Source organism: Emys orbicularis, chromosome 5 (assembly GCF_028017835.1).
Source record: "Emys orbicularis isolate rEmyOrb1 chromosome 5, rEmyOrb1.hap1, whole genome shotgun sequence".
In the NCBI taxonomy this organism is placed as follows: Eukaryota; Metazoa; Chordata; order Testudines; family Emydidae; genus Emys; species Emys orbicularis.
This window is the reverse complement of record NC_088687.1, coordinates 89,602,567-89,618,676: the sequence shown is the minus strand read 5'-3', so window position 1 is coordinate 89,618,676 and position 16,110 is coordinate 89,602,567. Positions and strand designations below refer to the sequence as shown.

General features: G+C 41.4%; 1 protein-coding gene across 1 annotated transcript in view; it reads left to right on the top strand.

Annotated features, from left to right (window-relative positions):
• The window catches only part of TUSC3 (tumor suppressor candidate 3), a 156,141-nt gene that overhangs the window by 18,553 nt on the left and 121,478 nt on the right, over positions 1-16,110 (top strand). The window contains exons 3-4 of the mRNA XM_065404969.1: positions 1,274-1,414; positions 2,921-3,061. Of these exons, the coding sequence (XP_065261041.1) occupies positions 1,274-1,414; positions 2,921-3,061 (282 nt within the window). The remainder of the gene's footprint in view (positions 1-1,273; positions 1,415-2,920; positions 3,062-16,110) is intronic.

The window sequence follows — 16,110 nt, the reverse complement described above, 5'->3', positions numbered from 1 at the left end:
AACAGTTGTTCATTAAAGGATGGGACATATTGTATTTAGAAGAAAATATTTTAGTATCTAGTTTATTTTTCATAAATTATAAATTGAACTGTGTACTTGATGTTTAACTAAAGCATTTATGTAAGTTAATAACATTGATTTTGTTGGAGAGCAGCAAGCAAGGCAGGTAAATAAAATGGCACTGCCCTTGTATCATTAGAGAACTCAAATAATTTCATTCATATTTAATCATTTCAATATTTTCCAATGATAATTTTATATTTAATTTCAAATCACTTGATAAATGTATTGCATTATTATTTTCTGAAATCCAGAAAGTTTCATATACTAAAATATATTTCCCTGTCCTGTTCATCTTCCTGGGGAATATTTTTTTCACCTAGAATGTCCAGCAGGGGGGGCTGTCACTATTTTCTGTTTGTTTTCAAATTGACAATATTGGGAACGTTCACTGGATGAATTAATATTTAAGACCCCAGTGCTCTAAAGATTTACATGTATGCTTAACTTTACACAGTGTGAGTAGTCACATTAACATAAGAACATAAGAACGGCCGTACTGGGTTACACCAAAGGTCCATCTAGCCCAGTATGCTGTCTATTGCAGTGGCCAATGCCATGTGCCCCAGAGGGAGTGAACCTAACAGACAATGATCAAGTGATCTTTCTCCTGCCATCCATCTCCACCCTCTGACAAACAGAGGCTAGGGACACCATTCCTTACCCATCGTGGCTAATAGCCATTAATGGACTTAACCTCCATGAATTTATCCAGTTCTCTTTTAAATGCTGTTATAGTCCTAGCCTTCACAACCTCCTCAGGTCATCCACATAATCCACATAGCATTTAACCTTTTAAGTATGTGCTTAAGTTTTTTTCAAGATTGGGATGTAATTTAAATCTTGTGACTTTGTGTAATATAAACAATATTTTTAAAGATGCTGCTTTGCTAGTTATGTAACAGCATAAATGAGCATATTAGGAAAAATACTCAACAAAGGAATGCTTAAAATTGAAATATGGTTTATGTAATGACTACTGTGCCTTAAAAAGCCCAATTGAAGAAACTGAAGGAATGTTAGCTCTGAGCACTTTTTTAGTAATAGAAAAATATTTTTAAATGTTTGAAAATAGTAATTTCAAACTTTGGAAAGCCACTAATATTTTTCTAACTAATAGTATCTTGCCAGTGTCTATGGTAGGAAGAAGGCAAGCAGTTGCACAAAGCATGTTTGAGTTATTTAATATTGTGATGCCTTCTGTTTTTTGTAGCTCAATATGAACTCTGCTCCGACATTCATGCATTTTCCTCCGAAAGGTAAACCCAAGAGAGCTGACACCTTCGACCTGCAGAGAATAGGATTTGCAGCAGAGCAGCTAGCTAAATGGATAGCTGACAGAACGGATGTTCATGTAAGTCATTTGACAACGTTAAGACTGATCCAAACTTAATCTGCCTACCGTATGATGAACTGACACCAAGCACTGTTTTTCCCCTCATGTATGTTTGTTTATCAAATGAAATCCACAAAAATAGGTTAAAATAATACAAATATGAGCTGCGATACTTGAGCGCACTGTGGTAACTTCAGCAATTTGAATGTTGCATTTCAGTCTTGGTTTGGTAGTTATATTTTCATCCAGTCTTATTCTAGCACAAAATGAGTGATAGTATTGTGACAATTAGTTGATAAATGTGAGTGTATTTGCAATGTTACTTAAAAAACAAAGTTTGAAGTTTCAAAAGTGTTTTATGCCAAAATAATGGCACAGACATAATAATCTGCAAATATGTTGAGGAAACTTATTTAATTATTTTTATATAGTTGAATATTATATACAATTGTTCTTTAAAGGTGAAATCAAAAACTTTCTAAAATAATAAAGAAACATACTGCTTAAATTCCCAGTTCAGTCACATTCAAAGGGACTATTCTCAGATTTTAAAATATATTCAGAAACAAAATCTTATCTTTGCTAGCAATATTCCTTATGATCTATACATGTTTCCCGATCATGCAGGAAGACAGACAAGATACAGTGGATGTGGTTTAATTAGGCCACAGCTTTATTCACTTAAATCTGGGAATACCCGGCAATAACTCATGCAGTGCAGATGATCTTTTTTTTCCTTAATCACTTCCACCTATTTTGAAATTTGAAATTAATGGAGATATCCCATCTCCTAGAACTGGAAGGGACCTTGAAAGGTCATCGAGTCCAGCCCCCTGCCTTCACTAGCAGGAGCAAGTACTGATTTTTGCCCCAGATCCCCAAGTGGCCCCCTCAAGGATTGAACTCACAATCCTGGGTTTAGCAGGCCAATGCTCAAACCACTGAGCTATCCCTCCCCCCCCAATTAATGGAGATATCCTATCTCCTAGAGCTGGAAGGGACCTTGAAAGGTCATCAAGTCCAGCCTCCTGCCTTCACTATCAGGACCAAGTACTGATTTTGCCCCAGATCCCTAAGTGGCCCCTTCAAGGATTGAACTCACAACCTGAGGTTTAGCAGGCTAATGCTCAAACCACTGAGCTATCCCTCTCCCCCGAGGGATCTTTGGGAAGACTGCCATCAGCGCTTACCCTCCCCGCTTGGATCCAGCCAATTACTGAGACCCTATTGCCCTCCACTCATCTGAGGGCAAAGGGAGGGCAGGAAAAAGGAAAGGGGATGGGTTCTCCCCAGTCTGTCAGATATTGAGTTCCAGTTGTGTGACAGTGTTAGCAATATTCCCTATCATCAATACTTATTATCTGTACAAGAACATCCTTAACATAGAGAATACTGTGCATTCAGTAGTAGATATTGGGTTATTACTACGCTGTGTGTGTGTGTATGTAATATTGCATCACTTCTGTTTGTCACAAAGTGAAAGAATAATTGATGCTTTTGTTTTCTCCCCTCCTCCCCCCACAGATTAGGGTATTCAGGCCTCCAAACTATTCAGGCACTATTGCACTGGCTCTTTTAGTGTCACTTGTTGGTGGCTTGCTGTACTTGCGAAGAAATAACTTGGAGTTCATCTACAACAAGACTGGCTGGGCAATGGCAGCTCTGGTATGCCAACTTTTAATACTGATATTTTTAAACATTTCAGTAATATTGTAGCAGTTTTAAATTTTTGTATGCAATGACAGGATGTAAATGCCACTTGCATAGTAATTTAGAAAGTACTGCTGTAATAAGTTTGTCAGAATGAGACAGTATTGAATATAGACTGATAATATGAATAGCTTGGCTAAATCTGATGGGTGGTAAACGTTGCTAATTGGGGGGTGTATACAACTAAGAATTTACTAATTCGTTAATTAATAATAATTAGCTCCAGTGTTGTTGGTGGTGAAATATGCAACTGATCACCTGATAATGATGGTGAAATGTTAAGGGAGGTTAGAGAGGCTACAAAACCAGAAAACGAAATGATAATGGGTGATTTCAACTATCCTCATATTAACTGAATATATGTCTCCTTAGGGCATGGTACACAGAGAAATTTCTAGACACCATAAATGACTGCTTCTTGGAGCTGCTTCTTGGAATCCACAAGGGGAGAGAGGCAATTTGTGATTTAGTCGTAAATGGAGCACAGGATCTGTACATGATGTAACGATAGCTGAACTGTTTGGTAATAACGACCATAATGGAATTAAATTTAGTGTCTTTGGAGGGAGTAAAACACATAGCAAAATAACTCCAGCACAGTAACATTTAACTTCAAAAAGGGAAATGACACAAAAATGAGGACACTAGTTAGACGGAAATTAAAAAGAGCAGTCACAAAGGTAAAATGCCTGCAGGCAGCATGGAGACCACTTAAAAAAAACATAATAGAGACCCAGACTAAATCACAGAAACAAGTAGGGGAACCAAAAGAATGTCACCATAGTTAAACAGCAGAGTAATAGAGGCTGTTACAGGTAAAAAGGAGACCTTTAAAATTTGGAAGTCAAATCCTAATGCAGAAAATAGGAAGGAGTAAAAACTTTGGCAGGTTAAATATAATAAGGCAGGCCAAGAAAAAATATGAGAAGCAACTTATTAAAGAAACAAAACCTAACAAAAACTAACAAAAAAATATTTATAGTACATCAGAAGCAGGAAGCCTGTCAAGCAGGCAGCGGGGCCACTAGTGACAAAGGAGGTCCCAAGGAAGGCAAGCCATTACAGACAAGCTAAATGAATTACTTGCATTGGTCTTCACTGCAGAGGATGTGGGGGAGACACCCACATTAGAGCATTTCTTTTTGGGCAACAAATCTAAAGTATTGTCCTAATTTGATGTGTCAGTAGAAGAGGTTTTAGAACAAATGGATAAATTTAACTTTAATAAGTCGCAGTGACCAATTGGCATTCACCTAAGAGTTCTGAAGGAACTTGAATATGAAATTGCAGAGCTACTAACTGTAGTATGTAACCCATCACTGAAATCAGCCTGTGTACCATATGACTAGAAGGTAGCTAATGTAGCGCTGCTTTTTAAAAAGCGCTCAAGAGGAGATCCTGGCAATTGCAGGCCAATGAACCTAACTTCAGTACCAGGCAAATTGGTGGAAACTACAGTAAAGAACAGACACCTAGGTAAATATGATTTTTTGGGGGAAAGAGTCAACGTGGCTTTTGTAAAGGGAAGTCATGCCCCATCAGTCTATTAGACTTTGAGGGAGTCAACAGGCATGTGGATAAGGATGATCTACTTGAGATTGTGTACTTGGATTTTTGGAAAGCTTTTGCAAGGTCCCACATCAAAGGCTCTTAAGAAAACCAAGTAGCCATAGGATAAGAGGGAAGGTCCTCTCATGGATCAGTAACTGGTTAAAAGATAGGAAACAAAGGATAGGAATAATTGGTGAGTTTTCACAATGGAGAGGGGATCAGTGGGGTCCCCAAAAAATCTGTTCTAGGATTGGTGCTGTTCAACATATTCATTAATGAGCTGAAAAAGGGAATGAATAATGAAGTTGTGAAGTTTGCAGACAATACCAAATTATTCAAGATAGTTAAATCCAAAGCAGAGAACAAGTTGTTGTTACAGAGGGATCTCACAAAACTGGGTGACTGGGCAGCACAATGGCAAATGAAACTCAGCATTGATAAGTACAAAGTAATGCACATTGGGAAAAAATAATCCCAACTTTCTTTCTTTCTTTCTTTCTTTCTTTCTTTCTTTCTTTCTTTCTTTCTTTCTTTCTTTCTTTCTTTCTTTCATATAATATAATATAATATAATATAATATAATTATAATTATAATTATAATTATAATGGTAGATTCTCTTTCTTGATTTTTAATAGCTAATTTAGAACTTGGAGTCACCATGGATAGTTCTCTAAAAACTTCAGCTCAATGCACAGCAGCAGTCAAAAATGCTAACAATACATAATGTCACTATCTAAATCCATAAATATAATGTCACTATATAAATCCATAGTGCTCCTACACTTTGAATACTGTGTCCCGTTCTGGTCTCCCCATCTCAGAGGATATAGTGGAACAAGAAAAGGTTCAGAGAAGGGCAACAAAGATGGTCAAGGATATGGAAAGGCTTTCATACAAGGAGAGACTAAAAAGTTTAGGACTATTCAACTTAGAAAGAGATGACTAAGGGGGAATATGATAGAAGGCTATAACATTGTGAATGGTGTGGAAAAAGTGAATAGAGGACTGTTACTTACCTCTTTCCCACAATACAAAAACATGGGTCACCCAATGATATTAACAGCCAGAAGGCTTAATACAAACAAGAGGAAGTACTTTTTCACACAACACACGTTGCTGTGGGATGTTATGATGGTCAAAGGTATAACTGGGTTCAAAAAAGAACTGGATATATTAATGGAGGATAGGTCCATCAATGGCTATTAGCCAAGGTGCTCAGGGACAGAACCCGTGCTCAGGGCAATCCTAAACTTCTGACTACCATAAACCAAGAGTAGGAGACACACGTGGATCACTCCATAATCGCTCTGTTTTGTATGCTTCCCTTAAATCTCTGGTATGGGCAGGATGCTGGGAAAGATAAACCATGGTCTGACCCAATATGGCAGCTCTTATGTTCTTAACTTGGGTTAGTAGAGATGTATTTTAACCAAAAATATTGCAAAGGTTTCAAGTGGCCATTATTGCCATTGTATTGCAGCAACTTTTTTTAAAAATGCAAAGGAAGTGGTGGTAAGCTTCAGTAGTTAATGTGGAGATAGAATGAGTAACTTTATAATAAGGCTAAGGGGAATTAAAAGGTTTTTATAAATATATGAATGAGAAAGTGATCCAAAGAAAGAAGATCCATTAATGAATGAAGAAAGGGATAAAATTATATTTACAAATAGCTGAATAACTCCTTACTTTAAAAATCTGTTTTCAAAATAAGAAAGAGAGTAGAAATTTAGATGCTTAGATAAAAGTAGCTTTTGAGAAGAAAAACTCAAACAGAACCAGTGAGCTGATTTAGATTACTATATTCTAAGGGTATGTCTACACTACGAGAGTAATTCGATTGTACTTAAATCGAATATGTGGAATCGATATTACAAAGTCGAACGTGTGTGTCCACACTAAGGACAGTAATTCGACTTTGTGAGTCCACACTAACGGGGCAAGCGTCGACATTGGAAGCGGTGCACTGTGGGCAGCTATCCCACAGTTCCCGCTGCCCATTGGAATTCTGGGTCGAGCCCCCAATGCCTTCTGGGGAAAAAAATGTGTTGAGGGTGCTTTTGGGTAACTGTCGTCATCCAACCGTCACTCTCGCCCTCCCTGCCTGAAAGCGCCGGCGGGAAATCAGTTCGCGCACTTTTCTGGTCAGTGACAGCGCGGACGCCACAGCACTGAGAGCCTGGAGCCCGCTGCGAGCATCGCTGCAGTTATGGCCGTTTTCAACACCTCGCACCTTATCATCCACCTTTCCCAGAGGCAGATGCTGAGAAATCGGGCGAGGAGGCTACGGCAGCGCGGTGAGGACCTGAAGTCTGAGAGTGGCACAGACCTGTCACAAAGCACGGGACCCCGCGCCGAGGACATCATGATGGCAATGGGTCATGTTGATGTTGTGGAACGGCGATTCTGGGCCCGGGAAACAAGCACGGACTGGTGGGACCGCATAGTGCTGCAGGTCTGGGATGAATCACAGTGGCTGCGAAACTTTCGCATGCGGAAGGGGACTTTCATGGAACTTTGTGAGTTGCTGTCCCCTGCCCTGAAGCGCAATGACACCCGGATGCGAGCAGCCCTGAGTGTCCAGAAGCGAGTGGCCATAGCCCTCTGGAAGCTTGCAACGCCGGACAGCTACCGGTCAGTCGCGAACCACTTTGGCGTGGGCAAATCTACCGTGGGGGTTGTTGTCATGCAAGTAGCCAACGCAATCGTTGAGGTACTGCTCTCAAAGGTAGTGACCCTGGGAAACGCGCAGGTCATCATAGATGGCTTCGCCGCGATGGGATTCCCAAACTGCGGTGGGGCTATAGATGGAACTCCCATCCCTATCCTGGGACCGGACCACCAGGCCAGCCAGTACATTAACCGAAAGGGCTACTTTTCAATGGTGCTGCAAGCACTGGTGGACCATAGGGGACGTTTTACAAACATCAACGTCGGATGGCCGGGCAAGGTTCATGACGCTCGTGTTTTCAGGAACTCTGGTCTGTTTAGACGGCTGCAGGAAGGTATTTACTTCCCGGACCACAAAATAACTCTTGGGGATGTGGAGATGCCTATAGTCATCCTCGGGGACCCAGCCTACCCGCTAATGCCCTGGCTCATGAAGCCCTATACTGGCGCCCTGGACACTGAAAAAGAACTCTTCAACTACCGGCTGAGCAAGTGCAGAATGGTGGTGGAGTGTGCTTTTGGCCGTCTCAAGGGGAGATGGAGAAGCTTACTGACTCGCTGTGATTTCAGCGAAACCAATATCCCCATTGTTATTGCAGCTTGCTGTGTGCTCCACAATCTGTGTGAGAGCAAGGGGGAGACCTTTATGGCGGGGTGGGAGGTTGAGGCAAATAGCCTGGCTGCTGATTACGCCCAGCCAGACAGCCGGGCGATTAGAAGAGCCCAGCGGGACGCGCTGTGCATCCGGGAGGCTTTGAAAGCTAGGTTCCTGAGTGAGCAGGGTAACCTGTGACTATTAAGTTTGTTTACAGAGAAGCTGAACCTGCCCCCGTTTCTTTACCCAGTAAATGTTCACTATCCTCTCCAGTTACATACCCCGTTCACCCCGTTCCCCCCCTTCCAACACACGTTTAAAAATAAAATCACTTGAATTTTGTTAATGAACACCATTTTCTTTATTACTGTTTTCTCGGTAAAGTGTTGAACCTGGGACGCAGACTGTGGTGGGGAGCGGGTGTAGTGTAGTGATGCAAAGGACGCTTCTAAACTCCAGGAATGACAGGCTTCGCAGTGGTGGACTGGTTGTTTCAACGGAGCCTGCCACCCCTCCTGTTTGGGACTCTGTGTGTGGGGGCTATGTGACTTTGTGGCAGGGGGAGGACGGTTACAGATCCACAGCAGCCTTAGAAAGTAATCTTTGCAATCATAAGAACTGTACATTTTATTTTTCTTAATCATATTTTGATAGACAAATATGAAAATCATGGTGGCTTATGACTTGCCCTGGTGAATGAATTTGTCAAGCCGAGTATGTAATTAAGTAGATATAATCAATGTGGTTAGTGACTACATAAGCAACAACATACGACAGCATATAGTTGAGTAATTCACACCACTAATACTGTATCTAATGAGAATCAGTTTTGCATGTGTAGCTAACACATTGATGAAGACAAAAATGATTGAGGTGACAGCTCAGTCTCTTCTTCCTTATCCTATCCAAATTACTTTTTACTGGTTTTGTTTGTTTGTTCTATGCTGTATCTAAACATAAATCTCCATCCTGCAATGGGATCTTCCAGCATTGAACCACACAGTTGCCTGGGATCCCTTTGACTTCAGTAGAACTCCACATGAATAAAAGTTTCTATATGAGCAGATCCTTTTGCAGGACTAGGACCTTGGGTTGCAAGCTCTCTAGGGCAGGTATGAGTTCTTGTTCTTGTTCTATAAATGCCTAGCACACTTTAGGCGCTATATAAATACTAATGATGTATATGCATCTTAAGGTGCATTGTAGTTATGCATTTTGGTATTTTTATTTGGTGCTTAATAAATATTAAAACAGTCAACTACTTTTTCATAAAAGGCCTTGAAAAGGGAATGTTAAGATGGCAATAGACAGTGTCTAGATAAGTTTGGTGAGTCATGCCTAAATCATCCCTTACAGAAGTGCTGAAGCAGTTATGAAGCATATAAATAATTAGTAAACACTTTCAAAAGTAGTCTGTCTCGTGCACATTTTTTCTCTTTAAGACATTTAAAAGCTAATTTACTTGGGGCAACCTGGCAACAGATATAACATCTGCAGAAGGCTCTCACTTGAGATGGGAAATTTGGCAGTTATGCCTGGTCACCATTGGCAGCCCTTTTTGAAGCTGATGCAGAGCTGAAGAGGGAATGGAGCTAATTTCAAACAGTAGTTTTTGCAACTCTGCTCAAATTAAAAAAAAATATAGTTAACAGTTTTTCAAACTGCCTTTTGAAAATGCCTTCTCCAATCCAGTAGTATCTTCAAAGAGGAGACATGTGAATTTGTGATTTGTTGGGACTTTTGTTGTGATGCGTGAGGTTTTTTTTAAAGAACATTTAAATTATTCTTCACACCAAGCCATATCCTTCTTTGAAGCCGTTTTTATACTACACAGACTTAAAAGTATTGAATCAGATAGATCTTTCCAGTGTGAAAAATTGCATTAAAACTTTTTTTCTTAACCTATTCTGGAGGGGGTGGGATGTGTGAAAGTGATCTCCTGGTTTGTATGGTTTCTTACAGTAAGTAGGAAGGTAGTCTAAGATGCTAACTTTGCCAGTCAGACTTATCCAGATAACCTGTGTGTAAAACTAAAATGAAGAAAAAAATACATATTTTTGATTTACATCTGTGCTGGATTATCCTTCATAATGGATATAGGGACATGTTCTTTTGTCACTTATAATGGTCATTTGGATTTTCACTTTGTGTATCGGAGCAGAATTTGGCCTAAAATCTTTGTCTTTTCTTAATAATTTGAGAAGCACTATCATTTTAGAATAACAGTAGAACATAATTATATATACCTTATTTTGTTTATTAGCACATAGTGTTTGCAGAGTCTGGCTCAGTAGAAGTTGAGTGGCTTGTTATCAGAAGTCTCAATTAGATTTTATTTGATTTGTTTGTTTTATAATAACTGTATACACCTACAACCACTCCATGTTTTGCTTTTGTTTCCCAGATCTTTTTGTTTTAATTGGAAAAGAACAAATAAATAGGATTTTTCCTTAACATTTCAGTTAGGGGAGAGGGGGGAAACAACAACACAGAAATTAGTAATTCCAGTGACAACCAGCAAATGGCAAAAAATAAAACATGACCATAGTTTTTAATAAAACATTGCCTGGCACACTTAAGGGCTTTCAGAGCCACTAAGGTTGTCTACAGTGCAATGTAAGCCATTGGTCAGTGGAAGTCGAGTCAACTTACCTTGGGTTAGAAAACCCAGGGCTTGAGTGTTTACACTGAGTGTTAACCCTAAATTAAGAATTTTCTAACCTGAGCTCGAACCTGGGGTTCTGGCATCCACACTGCAATACTTAGAGCTGAGTCAAACCAACCATATCCCAGACTCCCTAGCGCCCACCTGAAATGTGTTCACGCTAGCCCTTTGACCATGGTGCACTGTGGGAAAACCAGACTGTCCACTCTGCACATTACAGCAAGCTTGAACAGCCTACCGACACATTTTGCTGAGTAGTCATTTTTGGGTCAATGACAGCTACCAGAGCCAGAAACATGGAGGCACTTTCTGAAGAGTTTATCTTGCTTGTGTGTTCATTCCTGTGTCAGGGAATGGGCAGAGCTTTTGTGAAATGCTGATGAACATTTCAGCAGCATTTTCTGATCCACCAGAGGCACCTGACACCGCTTATGAGGGAGCAGGAGGAGGAGAAGGCAGAGGAAGAGGAATACTGAAACTGGCTGATGCTTCTCAATATACTTGGTACAGTCTCTGATGCCCCCTATGTAGACCATGCTTCTGAAGCAGGGCCACAAGCATAGACTGGTGGGCTCACATCATCACGCAGACCTGGGATGACCAGCAGTGGGTCTAGAATTTTTGCATGAAGAAAGCTACATTTCTGGAGATTTGTGAGCAGCTTATCCTGACCCTTTAGCACAAAGACACAAGCATGAGGCCACCCCTGCCAGTCCAAAAGGCATGCTATAGCCATATGGAAGCTGTTGCAGATCAGTTTGGTGTTGGAAAGTCAACTGTGGGTAAAGTGGTTGTGGAGGTTTCTGAGACAATTAGGTGTGTGGTTTACCCCAAGGTGGCAGGCATAAAAGATATGCCTGAAGTAATTGCTGGCTTTGAGAGAATGGGGTTTCCAAACGGCTCTGGGGCCATTGATGGGACTTGTGTGTCCATAGTTTGCCCTCCTCAAGGAGCACAGAAACCGCAAGGGTGCTACTCCATTGTTACGCAGGCCCTCGAGGACCACAGAGTGTAATTTATGAACATTTCCGTAGGTTGCACTGAAAAAGTTCATAATGCCAGGGTTTTTCACTGATCAGGAGTCTACATACATGGACAAGCTGGGACACTATTCCCACCAAATTACATTGTCATAAATTGAGTTACTGTCCCCACCATTATTCTGGGGAACCCCACATTCCCCCTTTTGCCTTGGTTTTAAAACCATACCCTGATTTTAGAGGCCCTGGCAAAAGATGGTTTACTTACACTCTCAGCAGGTGCAGAATAGTTGTTGAATGTGCTTTTGGCAGATTGAAATCCCGTTTGAGATGTTTACAGACCTATTTGGATGCCAGTGTCATCAATACTGTCTGCATCACTATGGCTTGCTGTGCTCTTCACAATGTTTGTGAAGTCAGAGGCGAGCCATTTCCCCCTGAATGGAGCTATGACAGTGAGTGTCCTCTGAATGGGTATACTCAGCCACAAAGTGCACTACACCTCTGGAGCTGGATGCCCCCAGGCAACAGGAGACAGGGATGCTTTGTGCTCCCTCATTGTGGACTTGCATGGCTCAATGGAAGAAGGGAAATAGCACCTTTATGAATGTGCTTGTGGGGGGGGGAGGGTATGGGGACTCATTGATTGTGGGGAGGAGTAGGGTGCTTGGAGATGTGTGCAGGGGTTTTAGTGCCATGCAATGTACTTAAGAATGGCATGGCCACTTACGAAATAGGGGTTGGGAGGTTATTCACAGTAAGGATTGATGTAAGGAAGTGATTTAAGTATGAATTGTTATAGGTAATTATATTGAGGGATAGTTTTTGCATACTAATTCCTAATTGTCCCTAATCATGTGTTTACCTTTATTATTTTGAATATACATCATATGATGTGAAGCAGTCAGAGAAATACATTTTCTTGATTAAAAAAAGAACTTTATTTATAAACATGTACTAGAAAAGTACAACATTCACCCATTCCCAGGCAGGCCATTACCACACCAAAACCCCAGTAACAACGGTACCTTACAGAAAAATAAAAACATAAATAAATATGTGTCTGACGAAGTGGGTATTCACCCACGAAAGCTTATGCTCCAATACGTCTGTTAGTCTATAAGGTGCCACAGGACTCCTTGTCGCTTTTTATAAATAAATAAAAACCCAAAGTGCATGAACAAGTGCAAACAGTGAAACCATGTACAAGACACAAGCCCCCTACTGTGGCATGTCCCCAGGCCAACTATTCTCCAGGGGCCTGGAATAGGACAAAACACAGAGGGTTATTGTCTCAAATAGCTTACTGCAGCAACACAGAAAAAATACTTGTGGAATTTCAAGGACATAAAATGATACTTTTACAAACTGAACTTTAATATATTGCAAGAAGGATGTCACAGAGCACAGAAGCTCCCTGGACACAGCCTGGTTAATCACAATGAAAGAATTGCAGGCCCAAGGGTTAGTTAAAAAATGCAAAGCTGCTTTTTTTATTTTAGAAGATTGCAAAACTACTTAGGTTTGGGGGGCAGAGCTGGGGGAGACTTCTGTCAGTGGCAGTGTTACAAAAGCGTTTTGTACGATTTCAGGCCTTCCACATTTTGGAGAACATAACAGTGCTTGTGATGCCCAACTGGCAAAGGGAGATGTTATTCCAAGCTGCTGGTGGGAAACCTGCAGGGTATGCAGGTGATGAATTCAAACATATAGTGACTGAACAGCGTAACTATGAGTGGTGTGGTATAGTCAGCTACCAAGGTGGCCCATGAAAATATGCCCTTCCCTGAAATATGACTACCTATCTGGAGTTCCTATCTGGAGTTCCTGCTTCAGAAAAATTTATCAGCACTCAGCTGTCAGCCCAGGATTGGGTCAGAATTCATGAGGGAATCAACAGGATGATGTGTTAGCTTCTACATGGCTTAACCTGTTATGACTACATGTAAACATGTTGAAATCCAAAGACTAACTCCTCCTCACCTTCAGCACATTGCTGGACAAAATTTCAAACCATAAACATATTTGGAACAAATGATTTTGTCACCTCTTGACTGCATGGACTACCTGTAACTGAAATGGACTATATTTATGAATGCAACACATTTCTGCAAACACACTCACAGAGTTCACTGTTTACAGGCAGCTCAATAGACTGTAGATGGTTACAGAGGCACCTATCTACAGGCATGACAATATAATGTTGTTATTTTCAAGAAACTGCAATGGCCCTAGCAAAAATCTGTGTCTTTCTAGTAAACATACACTTTAATGATGTTTACTATTTTCATGTCCCAGTCACCATTTTGAACTCCATGTGGTGGGGACGGGGACGGGGGCAACAATGCTGCTGGCATACAATCTGCCACTAGTGGATACATGCTGCTAGCTGGTGATTCTCAGAACTTTTGCATTGGTTCATAGAGTGGAAATCCCTCCCATTGCTCTATTAATAAACATAAAAATGGAGCCAGAAACTTAGCGGGCTCAGAAGTGGCTTCTGTCCAGTCTGTGTCTGTTGCAGGCTCTGCAGTGTGCTGTTCCTTCGGGGGGAGAGGCGTGTTAGATCAGCTCCTCTGGGTATGGACCTAGAATCCTCTGCTGCTGGCTCACATCAGTTCCTATGCTGGTTTTCTGGTACTCAGTCTTGAGCCACTTAATCTGCTCCCTGCACTGGTCACTGGTCCAGTAAATTTGAAAAACTTCCAACTTCTTCATTATTTGCTAGTATGCATGGTCATTTCTGGTATTCCTAATAAAATCCACAGTTTTGCTGGCCTTGCACCAGAGATCGGGCTGTGCTCCCATGACCGTGAAGCAGCACAATTTGCAAAAGGCTTCTTCTGTTCAATTTCCATTGCAAACACAGAAGGCTTTCTGATGGTGTTTGTAGCTCAGTGGTCAGAAGACAATGGAGGGGTTAATGCTGACTCACTGAGTGGCTGCAGTACACCAAGAGTGGTTGCTTCCATTTTCAACAGAGTAGATTTAAGATTCTTGGGATAGAGAGGGCAAAGGAAGTTGGCCCATGGGATTGTGGGATACATTTTGCAGGACTCCCAGGACCTGAGTCAAGCAGGGCTGTGTCTACACTGCAAAGTGATAGGGCTCGAACCTTGGATCAGGACTTGACCTGGACAAAGACCTTGCGTGCCTTCAGTGTTCTGGGACCCTGGGTCCAAGCCCTGGGTTAGCATGATTTGTGAATGGAAGGGGGGTTAGGCTTGAGCCTGAGTGTGAGCCCAATCTTACATTGCAGTGTAGACATACCTTATGAAGTCCTGGTAAGAGAGCTCATACACTGTAAATGAGCTAACCTTTGCTTGTGCACCACAGCTCTCTGGCCTTGAACTGTGTGTCCTCTGCTGAGGCCACTTATGAGTGGTTAACTACTACTTAGAAATTGAGTACAGCCCCTGCAACTGCATAGCTTTTATAGCTTCCATGAGACACAGAGGCAAATTTGAGCTGAATAGAACTGATGGCTTTTCTGAAAAAAGAATAGTTGTAAAATGAGTTGATAAATTATTGAATATAGAAGAAATTAGAAGATAATACCTTGATGCATCTGAGTCACCCCTTGATTTAAATTATTACCTTTTTAAAATAGACACAAATGTTATTAACACTTCTATTTCTCAGAGTTCATGAATGCATCATTAATTTTTATTATTCCTGGGCTACTGATGGCACCAGTATCTGCAGTATTCTGTTTGTTCTTAACCTACTAGGGACTCTAGTGAGTTGCTTTGTATTATGTAAGCGCACAAAAATTTTAATTAACTTCAAAAGGCACAGAAATTGGTCTTTCAAGCCTGTGGCAGTTTTTAATAACCTCATAGATAGTACTTTTTACAGTGCTACTTGTTGAACATAGCCAGCGCCTCTTGTACAAAGTGACACAGTAGGCCTAAATTATGTGGCAAAACCCCAAAAATATGTGGGAGGGCCAAGAATAGAAGAGAAACTCTCCTTACAATCCCTAACAGCCTGCTTCTACTACAGACCTTCTTCCTATCTATCAAGCCAAAGGGGGTGGGCTCGGATACACTCAATGAAGCCACACCAGGTGCATAAGTATACCCGGTTTTATTGCCAAAGTATAATAAGCTTCCCAGCCTTCATGCATTACTAAATACGTGCTTTCCAGCAAGCAAGCAAGCAAGAATCAATGCTTACACCCCTCCTGCTATGGGCAGTCACGGACCCTCCAGCCTTGTCCTTGAGGGCTCGTAGCAGGCTCTGCTCCAGTGTAGGGAATTCCTGGGCACCCACAAGACCTAGGTCTGCGGGTGAAACTGTTCGTCTAAATCAATCCTCATAGCCATTTTTATCACCATTTCCTTCTAAGGGGGGGCATATTCGCCCACAAGCAGGCTCTGGCAGGAGACACTGCTGTTCTCCAGTCCCACACTCAACACTCTCCGGCCTTCCTTATCTCTTTACTTGTTTATTCAGTCCAGTGGCTGCAAGCCAGCCCGGCCGGTCAAAGCCAGTTCACTACTAGCTCCCCCCGAACTATGCTGTAACAACAGCCCAAGGTAA